This window comes from Vulpes lagopus, chromosome 1, assembly GCF_018345385.1.
Source record: "Vulpes lagopus strain Blue_001 chromosome 1, ASM1834538v1, whole genome shotgun sequence".
NCBI classification, from domain to species: domain Eukaryota; kingdom Metazoa; phylum Chordata; class Mammalia; order Carnivora; family Canidae; genus Vulpes; species Vulpes lagopus.
In genome coordinates, this window is record NC_054824.1 from 184,977,551 (window position 1) to 184,990,902 (window position 13,352).

The 13,352-nt window shown below is 67.1% G+C and overlaps 1 protein-coding gene across 7 annotated transcripts; it reads right to left on the minus strand.

Annotated features, from left to right (window-relative positions):
- Positions 1-1,959: 1,959 nt before the first annotated feature.
- On the minus strand, positions 1,960-10,576 carry PTPN7 (protein tyrosine phosphatase non-receptor type 7). Of its 7 annotated transcripts, none has more exons than XM_041766822.1 (9): positions 9,259-10,419; positions 8,641-8,824; positions 8,284-8,365; positions 7,250-7,326; positions 6,062-6,199; positions 5,607-5,717; positions 4,586-4,743; positions 3,234-3,347; positions 1,960-2,091 (listed from the first exon to the last, which is right to left on the minus strand). In XM_041766822.1, exons 1-9 carry the CDS (start codon positions 9,378-9,380, stop codon positions 1,998-2,000), a joined length of 1,080 nt encoding a protein of 359 aa, XP_041622756.1. In that variant the 5' UTR covers positions 9,381-10,419; the 3' UTR covers positions 1,960-1,997. The 7 variants fall into 7 exon arrangements, with proteins under 7 accessions (XP_041622756.1, XP_041622750.1, XP_041622722.1 ...); XM_041766816.1 differs by having other exon boundaries at positions 8,284-8,368; XM_041766798.1 differs by lacking the exon at positions 1,960-2,091 and adding an exon at positions 10,451-10,576 and having other exon boundaries at positions 2,554-3,347; positions 8,284-8,368; positions 9,259-9,430.
- Positions 10,577-13,352: the final 2,776 nt, after the last annotated feature.

A 13,352-nucleotide genomic window follows, 5' to 3' on the forward strand; every position in this document is an offset into this window, starting at 1 on the left:
GAACCCTATGTGTCGGGCCTACCCAAGGAGAGCCCGGATGACCAGTGGCCCCTATGTGTCGGGCCTACCCAGGGAGAGCCCGGATGACCAGTGGCCAGAGTGGAGGGATCCCAAACTATCATCCTTCTAGCTACTGCCTCTTCTAGGTCCCCACCTAGCTCCAAGGCACCCCTCTGCCCCACTTCCTAAACTGACTGCAGTGTCACTATGCCAGGTCTCAAGAACTTCCAGAAACGTGCATGCCCTGGGGTAAGGGTCTGGAGCTCACTCCTGGTCTGTGGCGTCTTACTCTGTTGCTGTGAAGAGGCTCACGGGCTTGAGAAAAAGATGGGAAGAAACAAATCAGTCATCCAAAAAAGCCTTTATTCTTCTACTCGGTCCCTTCTCCAGAGCTTGTACTAAGTTCTAGAAGGGGTAGGGGCGGCGCGCCAGGGAGGGGAGCCTGCGGGCCCACGCTCACACCTCTGTTTCCCTCCCTGCCCGGTCTGAGCTGGGCAGGCTCAGGCACTTGAGAGCTCCTGCCCCGCTCTCCGGGCGGGCACAGCCTGTGGGCGCCTCCCATCGGGCGCAGGGAAGGTTGGGGGGCCGGGGAGCCGGCTCCAGGGCTGCAAGGAAGGAGAGACTCCGTTGTGAGACCAAGCAGAAGCATGAAGAAACTGAACCTCAGTGTCCACACTGCACGCTCTTCGGAAGGGGCGTCATGCACGAGGAGACCCGGCTGTTCTCCAGGGTCCAGCTCCTTGGGGGGCTCCGGAACCGGCATCAGCAAAGGCAGCCCCTGGGGGCTGAGCACCCGGAGGGTGGCGCCTTCCTTCACCCCCACGAGCAGCGCGCCTTGGATTCGAGGATGAAGGACCGGAGGTCTCCCTGGGGCGAGCCGGTGAGCCCTGAGATCGGTGGGGGGGGGGGGGGGGGGCCCTGGAAACTGCTGATACTGAGACGCCGAAGGGCGTTGGCTCTCTGAGATAGACTCGGAGGGATCCCACGTTAGCCTGAGGCCCCAGGTCCGCGGGGAGCGCTTTCACCCCGACTTGCTGTGGAAACAGCCAGGCTCTCCAGGCGCACTCTGCCAAGGCAGGGGCCGGGCAGGGGCCGGGCAGGGGCGGGCGCTGGCTCTCTAAGATCAGGCCAAGCCTTTGTTCCGCCCTCTCTCCTCATTCCTTTGTACCTCCTGCTCCCGAGGGCTCTCCTGAGGTCGCGGAAGGAAGCACGGAAGCACGAAGATGCGGGGCCCTCCCACGGAGCAGCTGGGGTGAGCGGCTGGCAATTCCGGAGGCAAGGACCCCGCTGGACTTCTGAGGGGTCCCCACGCCTCCCCTCTTCCAGAGGATCCGACTGCCTGGCCTGGTCAGCCCTGGAGCCTGATCCCAGGACTCCAGTGTGGGCACAGGGGCGCTCTGGGGCCTTGTTGCCCTTCGGTGGGCGGTATCCAGCCCTCGCAGGTGTGGAGCGAGGAGACAGTCCCTGCGGGGATGCTGGGAACGTGGCCACGGTCAGGACCAGGCTTCTCCGGCATCCGGCCTGTGCTTGGGCAGGGCCAGGCAGCCGATGGTCTTGGGTCACTGTCTCGCCGGCCCCAGGACGGGGGCACAGCTGGCGCGGCTCCTGGGAGCTTCTCCCATTGCTTTCGCCATGGCAGGGAGGCACCTAATGTCCACGTCCCAGAGATGAAGCTCGCGGAGCGCTGTGGGCAGGACCCGGACACCTGGGCTCCTTTGTCAGCTGTCCTAAATGCTGGCTCCTCGCTCGAAGCCCAGAGGGACATGGGAGGTCCCCCAAGCGTCCGTTTGGGGCCGCTAGCGGAAGCAGAAGGGCGGCCCTGCTAAAGCCCTGAGTCTGCTGCAGCCTCCTGTGGCCGCGCGAGTCCACTGAGGGGGGCAGCCCTCCCCACGCCCCTCCAAGGGGTCCCTCAGGTCACGAGGCCCACGTTCCCAGCCCCCCCACCCCGCCCAGGCCTGGGGGAATTTGGCCCCTGGGCTGGTGGAGGGCACCCGGAGTCAGGGGCAGGGCCCCTCCGGCAGCTGGGCCGCATACAGGGCCAGGGTGTGGTGCAGGAACTGGTACTGCTCCGTGGTCTGGATCATCCCGCCCCTGTATGGGAAGCACGGGGACGAGCGGGGAGGGTGGGGTCAGGCCTCAGAGCCCTGCAGGGGGTCCTCCCAGAGAACTGTCAGCCACTTCCCACCTTCATCCTCTGAGCTTCCTACGCCCTCCGGCTGCCCCTCACTCCTTCCCTACAAGGAAGGCCCCTCTGCCCCATAGTCAGGGCGACTCATACTGAGACTTGTTCTTCTCTGACCCATCGGCTCCTAGGGCAGGACCAGGCCTCGAATTTTCCCAAACCTCAAAGTTTCCCCCTCCCCATCTTAAAAGCAAGCATAACCATTCCATATATCTGTAGAGTAGGCTCCTATATTCGAGAAAAGTGAGTTAACTCTTTCCTTGCACCAGCTCTCGGGGGAAGGAGCCATTATTTCTCTCCAGATAAAGAAATGGGGCCTAGAGAAATACCGAGACAGCTTGGTAGGTGCAAGTCAGAAGGTGCACCCTGGTTCCCGTGTCCAGGTCCAGGGCCTTCCGTGCATTATCTAGAACCAACCGTACCCTGTTCTTCCACCTTCCCCTCAGTAGGGAATTTGGAAACAAAACCCAAACAGATTTGTGCTCAGATGTCCACAGAGTGGCGTATTTAATTCTCAGCCTGCAAAGCTAAAATTCTAGTCTTTCCTGGGCGCTAGCTGCAAAAGAAACAGATCTTTAAGCCAAGAGTCCTTTCTTCCTCAAGGGAAGGGCCCGATGGGGATGTGCCTGCAAGTTCTCTGGTGCCCAGAAAGCACCGATGCCAGTCCTCAGGTTGTGGGTCCTGCCCACCTCCACAGGCCCGTCCACCCACCTGTCCACCTCCAAAGACCCGCCTGTCCACTTGTCTGCCTCCGCGGACCTGCCCGTCCATCCATCCACCCACGCGTCCACCGCCACAGGTCCACCTGTCTACCTTTCTGCCTCCGCAGGCCTGCCCGTCTACCCGTCCACCTCCGTGGACCCACCCGTGCACCCGTCCACCTCCACAGGCCCACCTGTCCACCCGTCCACCCACCCGTCCACCTCCTCAGACCCACCCGTGCACCTATCCCCTTCTGCAGGCCCATCCCATCCACCCATCACCTCCGCAGGCCCATCCCGTCCACCTGTCCCCCTCCACAGGCCCATCCCGTCCACCTCCACGGACCCACCTGTCCAGCCGCAGTTGGCACACGATGCCCAGAATGTCCACTTCCCCTCGGGCCTTCAGCTGTTGGCAGCCAATGCGGGTGGCGATGAAGCAGCCGGTCCGGCCAATCCCTGCACTGGACACGGCCGGGAGGGGGTGGGAGGTTACGGGGCCCAGGGAACGTGGCCCCAGGCCCCAAACTACGGAGAAGCAGGGGGAACTTAGGGCGCTTGCTTTGGGGGTGGAGGCCTGGGGATGGAGGAAGCTGGCGGGACTGTCGCGGGTGGGAGCTGGCGCTGGAGGAGGTTACGTGTCCCTAACCCTGTCCCAGGGCAGCGGCCATCCCTGTGATGCTCGGACGACCGTCTCCTGCTTAGCAGCGGGCAGTGCTTCCAGCTTGGGGCCCCCCTGGCTTGCTGAGCCCCCACCCCGCCCTCTCCAGCCGTGAGGCCCCCCCCACAGCTGCCCACGCGCAGGGGCCTTCCCACAGCTGCCCCCCCCCCACGCTGCTGTCTCGCTCTCTATTTCAAGACCTTCCAGCGCCCCCTTCTTTGGGGAGACTTCTTGTCTGAACCCCGACGGAGGCGGCCTGTGGGGAGGGGGCCCGTGAGTCCCTCTGCCTGTGCTTGTGCCCGTGCCCTGCTCTGGAATGGTGTCCTTGTGGGAAGCGCGTGCCCGTTGCCCCCTCCGTCCCACTCGGCTTCTCACTCTGCAGCCTAGTATTCCTCTGGCTAAATCCAAGTTTCTTAGCCAGTCCCAGGAGGCGTCTTGTCACGGGCCTTCCGGAGTGACTCTTAGCTCTCTCCTCGCCTCCCCCACGTGACCCCCAGGCCCCCCATGTCACTCTACTCCAGCAATGCGTCCGTTCAAAAATTCTGTCGAGGGGCCTTTGCACATGCTGTTCCATCAGTCGGGAGCGCCTCCCCTTTGCACGCCTCACTTGGCTACTTCACCTCTCGGGCTTTCACTTAGTTAAAACGTCCTTCCTCCTGGAAAAACTTCCCTGGCCCAAGTCTGGGATGTGCGACTTGGTCCTGTGCTCCCCGGCACCGCCGCACAGCCCTCGTCACCCTGTGTTGCGCTTTGTCCATTGATGTGCATCCTTCCTGGGGCCGTAAGCCAAGCTGTCTCCTCAGCAGCAGGGGCCATGACCCCCGCCCCCAGCCGACGGGGAAGCTCCCTGATAGTGTCTGCTCTCTGGCCTGTGCCCCAGTGTCCGGCCCAGGTGGCCAGGCCCTGCCTGGAGGAGAGGATGAGCATGCGGCACTTGCTGGCGGCCTAGAGAGCCCTTCCTGGGAGAGCTGGGCCTGCCCGACGCTGTCCTTCTTGGGCCCCTCCGGGGACAGACCCAAGGCAAGGGCGGGGGCCGCGTACCTGCAGTGGACCACGATGGGGCCGGTGCTGGCAGCCGCCTCTGGGCTGTCCTCCACCTCGGCCACCAGGCGCAGCAGGGGCCCCGCCGACTCCGGGGTCTGGTGGTCAGGCCAGGCGGAGAAGAGGACGTGCTTCACTGGCCGGGTCTCCTCCTGGTGCTGTCACGGGGACAGGCATGAGGCCCGGGTCAGGCTGGGGCACCGCCAGCCTTCTCCTCTGGTGCCAGAGGTGGGCGAGGGCCAGAATCACCCCATGGACCGAGTGGGCGGGATCGGGCCTCCCCTCTGCTCCCCGAGCCCCACCACTCCCTGTGCCGATGCACTCGGAGGAGGGTGCCCACCGACCGCGAGGGCCCAGGTTCAAGCCCCGGCTCTGCTCTAACCAGCACGTGACTCTGGGCATGTCCCTTAAGCTCATTCCTTTTGCTCAGGGAAAGGAGGCAGTGGGACCGTGTAGGTTCACTTCTCTGGACGCCTGGGGATAATGGACTGATAGAGGAATGCTTGGAAAAGTATGAAGCACCAGGTGCTGATAGAAGGCGCTTCCCAGCCCTTGGCGGGTGTCACCATGCGTGTCCCGCCTTGGCTCCTCCAGCAGGACTCCGGGACCCCACCTCTCCTTTCCCGGGCCTCCTGGTGGCTCCTGTGGGTTCGCTGGCTCTGCCCTGACACTAGGGCACTACCTATGCTTCTCTTTCTTCTGTGCCCCAAGCTCTTCTTTTACTTTCTAAAAGATTTTGTTATTTATTTATTCCTGAGAGACAGAGAGAGAGGCGGAGACACAGGCAGAGGGAGAAGCAGGCTCCAGGCAGGGAGCCCGATGTGGGACTCGATCCCGGGACCCGGGGTCACAGCCTGGGCCGGAGGCAGACCCCCACCGCTGAGGCCTCCCCCCCGTGCCCCTCAAGCTCCTCATTCAGATGCGTGTTCGAGAAGGTTTGGAGGTGCGAAGCCCTGGCTCCCCGTGAAGGGTGGGCCTGAGTTTCCGGGTGGAGGTCGGGGGTGGCCGGGCCTCCCTGTACCTGGATGCTGAGCTGCCGCACAGTGTACTCTGGACATTCTTTGGTGTCTTGGATGCGGATCCGGAAGGGTCCATAGGTCTCCTCTTCCGTGGGCCAGTAGTGGACGCATTTCTAGGAGGGAGGGGGCTGGGAGTCAGAGGGGGAGTGTCTATCAGTGGAGCAGGGCCAGGACGCCAGAAAGGGGAGTGGGCCCCCTCCCACCCACTGGGGGGCTATGGGCGGCCTGGGTCGGCCCTGGGGCAGGGGGGCTCCCGGAGCTTGGCACCTGCTCGCTCCTCCCCGCCCTGCCTCTGACACTCAGAACTTTCCTGAGAGGCGCAGACCGAGGAGGGGGCGGGGGCAGGGGGCGGGGGCGGGGGGCCTAGTGCTGAGCTGCTCCCTAGGGGGTAGGGGCCTGTGAGGTGCGGGAGGGGGCATCTGGGCGGCTCCCTAGGGACTGCGGCGCCACCTCCTACCTCCTTGCCCTCCCGGAGCTGAGTGAGCATGATGATGAGTGACACTTCCTCCTGCCACACCATCTCCCAGAAGTCCGACACCGTGTTGGGCATGGGGCCCTGGGTGGCAATGTAGACCTTCTCCTGCCCGTCATAGCCCTGGTGGGGGGGTGTGCAAAGGAAGGGCGGGAAGCAGTGAGAGAGGGCCGGGCAGTGGGGGGGGACCCCGGACCCTGCAGGTCCTGGGATCAGGCTGCCCCACGTGGGCTCCGGGCGGAGGAGTGCGGGCTCCGACCACCGCTCTGCCCCCCCGCTCTGCCGCGGGAAGCGGGGTGCCCGGCCTCCGGAAGCCTCGGCTTCCTCCTCTGGGAAGTGGGCTCGGATCTGGCGTGCGGGAAGCGGTACAGATCCGATTCCAGAAAGTGCACGGAGAGGCCGGCGCCTGTCCGGTCCTTTGGTCCTTTGTGGGGTGCGTCCCCTGCCTCCCCGCGGCCTTCTACCCGCACAAAAGAAGAAAACCGCGTTCAGCCCTTGGTGGAGGGACCAGCTGGCCGTCCCGCATCACTTTTACATATTTAGTAGCAAGATGCACTCGGGGCTGCGGCCCCTTCCTGAGCCCGCGGAGCCTCAGCTCCTCCACATGAGGAAGCCCAGAGAGATGCTGCTTGCCCCGTTTCTGCGGCTCGGCTCGTGGGAGGTCTCCTTCGGGCCCCGAGGCTCACCACGTCCTGCCGGGACCGCCGTCCTCGCCGCCCCGGGCCACTAGGGGCGCTGCCTGGAGCTACTTAGGGCCCCGCAGAGGTGGGGAACCCGGGTAGGGAGCCACCGCCCCCTGGTCCCTACACTGATGTTAAACCATCTCCGCGAAGGAGAGAGAGAGAGAGGGCACAGCTAAGAGCTCCTTTGTGTGCAGGACCTTCCAGGCTGAGCCCCGGGATGCGGGGGGGGGGGGTGGGGGGGCAACGGTGCGACTTGCTTCCTGGGTGCAGGGCGGGTGGGGATGAAGGGCCCCGGCCTGGTATCATCCCAGCGTAACATCTGCTCTGTGCTCTGGCTGGTGGCCGGGGCCCCTTCGGGGTCTGCCCCAGCTTGGCGGGGCCGGGCAGCGGTGACTGGAGCGGGACCCACAGCTGGGAGCCGTTCTCTGGGGACAGATGTCCTCAAACACACCCCGCTCCCCGCGGGGCAGCGGCGGCCAAGGCCACTCACTCGGATGTAGTTGGCGTTGATGTAGTCTCCGTCCTCTTGGCTCTGTGCCCGGCCCAGGCAGACGCGGCTCTGGGGATCTGGGAAGTAAAGATCAGCAGAGGTCAGAGGTCAAAAGGGGACAGACTAACGCTCGCTCCCACGGGGTCAGGAAGAGGTGAGTCCCCGCGCTCGGCACGGTGAGTCCAGGATAGCAGGTGGCCACGGACCCACTAAATTACTTCGTGTGCAGACAATAGGAGCCGCAGGAGGCCTCTGAGCAGCAGAGGGACGTGAGCAAAGGACCTCCCGGGGCGGGTTGACCTGGCGGGTTGACCCAGTGGGGCCGTAGGGGACGGACTGTGGGAGAAAGGGTTTGGAGCAGCAGGGGCTCGTGGGCGGTCGGTGGGACACTCCAGCCCGGAGGTGGGCAGGGGCGGGACTGTGCCAACGGGGACGGAGAAAGACGTCGCGGAGAAAGCGTCTTCTCTGGCGTGAACACGGGATGCAGACGAGTGACTTGCTAAACTCGCACGGTGGTGACGAGGCGCCAGGACTCGGGCTGCAGTGGGCCTGCCCGGCTCTGCCTGGAGCGGGAGGGCTGTCCCCACGCGAGTCCCAGCAGGGACGGAGGCCGGGCTCGTGCGCAGGGGAGACCAGCTCCCCCAGGGCTGGCCTGGTTCTGGACGGGCCCTGCAGGCGGGGGCGGGGGGCCTCCCCTCCGTCTTTGACTTGGGCCCGGTCGAGGGCCGCTCCCTCCGGCTCCCTGGGCTGAGTGCTGACCCACCAGGCGGGCAGGGGCAGGGGCAGGGCGGGGGCAGGGGCGGGGCGGCCTCACGGCTGGGAGTTGCTGGAGGGCGGGAGTCAGTCTCCCGGGGTCTGGTGCTTGCTTCTGGGCGGGGCCTGGGCCTTTAGGGCCTGCGGGGTCAGCCCCTCAGAGCCCCGGACTCCCATCCCCAAACCTGCCGCTGCTCCCGCAGACAGACGCGCCCGTCCCTGTGCCCTGGCTGGGGCCGCGCCTGTCGCCCTCCCACCGTCCAGCCCAGGGGCGGCCTTACTCGGCAGGATGGTCTTGTAGCGGTCCTTGGAGGCGTGGCCAGGGATGTCCAGGTCTTCAGAGTTGACGAAGTTCGAGGGGATCTTCTGGCAGAGGGAAGAGATGAGTGAATGAGTGAATACCTGCCCCCGCCGCCCGTCCTTGTGTCCACAGGGGCTGATCCCGGCAATTCCCTCCTGGCCTCCGCGGCTCTGCAGGGGTGCAGTGCAGAGGGCCCCCACGGGTGGTTTTCTCCCTCGTGGGTTTTCCTTCCAGAGGCCCGAAGAGGAGCCGTACCCGGTGCCCGAGACACTACGGTGCCCGCTGGCTGGCTGTGCTTCGGAGGCGCACGGGGCCGCGGGGGACCCCAAGTTCTTACCAGGAATTCCTCCTCCAGCTGTTTGGGGCTGGGCGGCTGGTGCTGCAGGGCCCAGCGGGTGAGGGGGTGTCCAGCCGTGCGCAGAAAGTGCAGGGTGACCTCCCGGGGCGTGTTCACCGAGCAAATGGGCTCCACGGCCCCCAGGGACCGCACATCCAGCATCAAAGCGACATTGGAGCCCCGCCTGCGGGCACGACAACACCACTGGCTGCTGCTTTTTGCTGTTGCTGGTTCAGGGCACGTCTGAGGAGGCTGCTCCTGGTCTTCCCCTGGGCGGAGGCCCGGTGGGTTCGAGGGCTCAGGCCCCGCCGCGTTCCCTCCTCTCGTCCCCTCGACGATGACGCTCCAGCTGCCCGCCTGCGCCCCTCCTGCCACACCCAGAGCGCGGAGGAGCCCAGACCCAACACAGCCCTGCTCCAGGGTTGGGGAGCAGCCCAAGGAGGCGGGAAACCTTATCCCGACCGTCAGTGCATGCAAATGACATGCAAATGAGCACATCTGGGTTCCCTTCCAGGTTGGAGCCCTCGGCCCTTGGCCTCGGAGCTGTAGGGGCAGGCGGAGGGCAGCGCGCAGGGTCTCAGGGCTGGGACGCCCCCCGCCCCCCAGGAAAGGCCTCACCTCTCCTGCAGCCGCACGTGCTTCTTGGCCGGAGCTTTGCTGGGTGGCGGCTGGGTCATGGCTCCCCACAAAGACCAGGTCGGTGGCCGTGCTCTCGAGCACCCCCCCCAGTCCTGGACCATGCTGGGCTGGGTGCTGGCCCGGGGGAGGCTCACGCAGCCATGAGGTTCACCTGAAAGACAGGGCCCTCGGCAGCTGACCCCGGCCTCTCTGCCCGCCTGAGAGGCGCCCAAGCCCAGGCCCGCCGCCTGCTTTCTGGCACCTCCGCTCTCAGGTGTCGTCCCTTCTCCGCACAGAGCTGTCGTTTTCACGGCAAGAAGGCCGGGTCCCTACGAGGGGGGACCCAGGGCGGTGGGGCGGGACCCGACGAGGTATGGAGCTTGTGCGGGGAGGCGAGGTCAGGAAGGGCTCCAGGCGGAGGGGGAGGGGGAGGGGGGGCAGAGCACAGGGGGCCTGCACGGGCCCAGGTAAGGAAGGCGAGGGAGGAAACCAGCCGCGCGTTCTGCGTGGAAAGGAGAGAGAAAGCTCACGGAAGCCACCGCCGGGCCGGGCCCGCTCCGAGATGAGAGGTCTGAGGCCTCTCGCGGCGGCAGCAGCGGAGCCAGCTGGGGACCCTCGGGGACCCTGTCCTCGCTGCGGGCGGGCCCAAGGTCATTCTGGCTTCTGGGGTCTCTGTCCAGGGAGGTAGGCTGGGGGTGTTTCCTTCCTCCCCGCCCATCCCCCCACCTCCCGCCTCTGTAACCGTCACAGGAAATGGCCTCACAAGCCCTTGAGCGGCAGCGCATGGTGAGGCGACAGCCGGGGGGACGGGGGGCACGGAGGTGGTGGGCCCGTGTCCTCCTGGGGGACCGTCCCCACCTCCCAGAGCCAGGCCGCGGCGTCCGAGGGGTGGGGGCAGCGGCGGGGCCGGTAAGCCCCGAGGTGAGGGGACACCCCGGCCGTGCAGATGTGGGGGGAGCGAGAAGCTCGCACGAAGCAGGAAGGGGTGCTGGCCTCTGGTCCCCCTGCAGCGCCCTGGGGCTCCCTCCCCGCGCCCCTCGGGGCCGTCTGCTGGGGCAGCACCCATTCCGCGGCCACACAGCGCGGCACCCCACGCAGCCTCGCTCCCGCCCGCCCGGAGTGCCCCCCACCTCCCCGGGGTCCCCACCACCCCAGGACCACGGGGCCCCTCCTCCCCCGGTCAGGGACTCACTGAGGCAGCCGTGGCCTCCAGGCCGCCTCTTGCCAGCTGTCTGTCTGTCTGTTGGTCGGTCTTTGAGGGCTGAGGACGCTTCAGGAAGCCAGCTTCCTCCCTCGCCCCTCCTCGCTGCCACCCACGCACACCCCAGCCGCCTGCTGCCCTCCTGCGCCTGCTGCCGCCACCAGGGGTCGGGTGCCTCTCGCCTGTGCCCCGGGGTGGGCTGCCCGGGTCCCTCGGGCCGGGGCGCCGGGAGGGAGGGGGCCGGACCGTTCCCCGCCACCCTGGCTCCCCTCGCCCCGCAGCCCGCGTGCTCCCTGGACTGTTTGGCCTCTGGGCCCCGGTCGCGTGCAGCGTCAGCCCACTGCCCCCAGCTCGCTGCTGGTTCTGGTCCCGCCGGCCCTGCCCGGACACTGCCCTGCTTCTGCCCCGGCGCCCTGTGGTCCGGGGAGCCCTTGCCCCCTTCAAGCCCTGGAGTCAGGGGCCGGGGCACCTGCACAGGTGGCTGCGGGCGTGGGGCGGGCGGGAGGGAAGCAGGGGCAGAAAGGCCCAGGCCAGGCCAGAAGGGCCGTCCCTGGGACTCGAGCCGCAGCCCGGCTGTCAGCTACCTGTGGTGGCGATGGACCAGCAGGCCCGGGAGTGGGTGGTAGACACGGTTTGTAGGAGAGTCTGGGGGGCTCTCCCCCTGCCTCCCCCCAGCCCCTCCAGTTCTCCCCAGCATCCGGACATCAGTTCAGCAGACTTACAGATAGTGGACAGTCTCTGGCCCTCACGGGGCGCGGCGGGTGGGGTGGGCGGGGGGCGGGGGACTCCCACGCCTTCTTCGCGTCTGGGGTCCCAGGAAGTGGCCCCTGCGCCCAGGACTCCAGCGCCCCCCGCCCCCGCCTCGCCTCGGCAGGCCCCTTGCTGGCCAGGTGCCCAGCGGGTCATGCTCGCTGCGCGGCTCCTTCCACCTCGTAACACCGCGAACACCCTCCCCGTCCCGGCCCCAACACGCGCCATCCCCGTCCTCTGGCGTCCTCCCACTTCTCTGATTCAGCTGTCAATGGTGACAGCAAAAAGGAAACCATTTTCAACAGGGGGTGGGCACACAGGAGGGGCGGTGGGGAGGGAGCTGGCCATTGTGGGGGCACTTGGGGCGAAGCCCGGGATGACTCTGCGCAGCTCGCGAGGCCTTCCAGCGCCTGTCCGTGCTCCCGGGGGTGGGTATCGGGAGCCGGCCCCTTCCCGGCCCCTCCAGGGCTGGCTGGTCCCGGAGGCTTCTTCACTCTGGGGAGTGGGTGGCTTCCCCGAAAGGAGGAGCTGGAGCAGTAGCTGGCTCTGGTCCCCAGAACAGGGCGGAGGCGGGGGCAGGAGAGCCTGGGAATCCCTGGTCGACCTGCGGGAAGGGACCCGAGGTGGCTTCTGCCTCCACCGCTCCCCCAAACCCACCAGTGGGGCCCTGGGGATCAAAGAAGGGGGCAGGAGGGGATCAGAAAGAGGGCCAGCCCCATTGGGCCAAGCTGCTGATGGTTATCGAGAACAGGAAGCTAGGATACCACAGGGGTGGGGAGGAGGAAGCCGCCCAGCCTTGCCCCCTGGCCGGCCCGTGCCTCCAGGTTCCCGCCAGGTTTCCCGGGTCTGAGCCCCACTGGCCGTGAGCACACCCTCTGCCCTCACAAGGGCCCGGCAGCAGGTTGAGGAGCTACACGCTGAGGGCAAGGAGGCCGGGAGCCAGGAGACCGGGAGGGGGGTGCGGGTGGGGGTGGGGGTGGGGGCAGCGGCGTTAGGCAAAACCCTGAGGATCTCTCAGTTCCCGTTGCGTGTGTCTGGGGTTGGGGGAACAGCCACTCCCCACCTCCTGTCCCCCGCCTTCTGCTCAGAAGAGCCTGGACGTGCATGGAGGGCAGAGCGTGCCACCCTTGGGCCTGGTGCCCCCCGCGGGAGCTCCCCAGACCGGCCAGCCTGCTGGAATCGGGGCAGGCCCGGGGCTCCCTGGGAGTGGGGCACCCCAGGACCCCCTCATTCCTGGGGGGGAACTGCCCGGATCCCTCCAGTAGCTGGTTTGCCTTCCAGAGCTGGGATTTGGGCTCCAGCCACCCTGACTCCCAAGGAAGCCTCGCAACAGCGGGAAGGCGGGAAGACCCATGTGCGATGGGCAGACGGGCGGCTCCGCTGCTGGGACCCTGGGGCGCCCCTGCGCCGCCTGAGGCTCAGTGTCCGAGGCAGGCTCCTCCCCAGGCCGGTGATCGGGTCCTCTCTGGTGCTCGGGAGAAGCTGGCAGGGCCCAGAGACGCCCGTGTGGCCCGAGGGTCTCCAGTCCCGCAGACCCCTCCCCCCTGCCCCCGCCAGTCCCCAGATCCGAGCCGCCGCCCCCAGCTGGCCGTGCCGCCGTCGGAAGCCCCGTGGAGGGGCCGCTGTGTCTGGAATTCCTGGCAGCGCCCAGGGAACAAGACACCGCCGCCAGCCCCAGAGGCAAGGGCTGCCACCCTGTGGGATCCCAAGGGGACGCTCCTGGGCTTGGGGTCCGCGGCTGGCGGCCAGGACTCCAGTGTCCTGCACCCTGCACGCGCCCCAGTCCTCCTTAGGCCTCTCCACCCCCTCCGGAGAAGCCTTAGGGTCGTAGGTGCCCCCACGTCACCCCAAACCCGGGCCAGCCAAGGCCTGCTGGCCAGCCCAGCGCTCCAGGCCCTGCTTGGCTCTGGCGGGGGGGGGGGCCGAGACACAGTGAGTGAGGAGCCGGGGGGCCTCCCCCGCCGAAGCCGGGGGGCTTAGGGGACCCTGGGAGTGGGGCACGGCAGCCTAGGAGGTGGGCCAGCGGCCGTCTGGCCGGGAGACGCCGGCCTGCCCTCGGGCCCTGCCTCCAAGCCGGCCATCCCGGAAGCTCAGCCGCCCGACCCGGTTTCCCCAACACCTTTTGGGTACCTGCTGGCGAGGG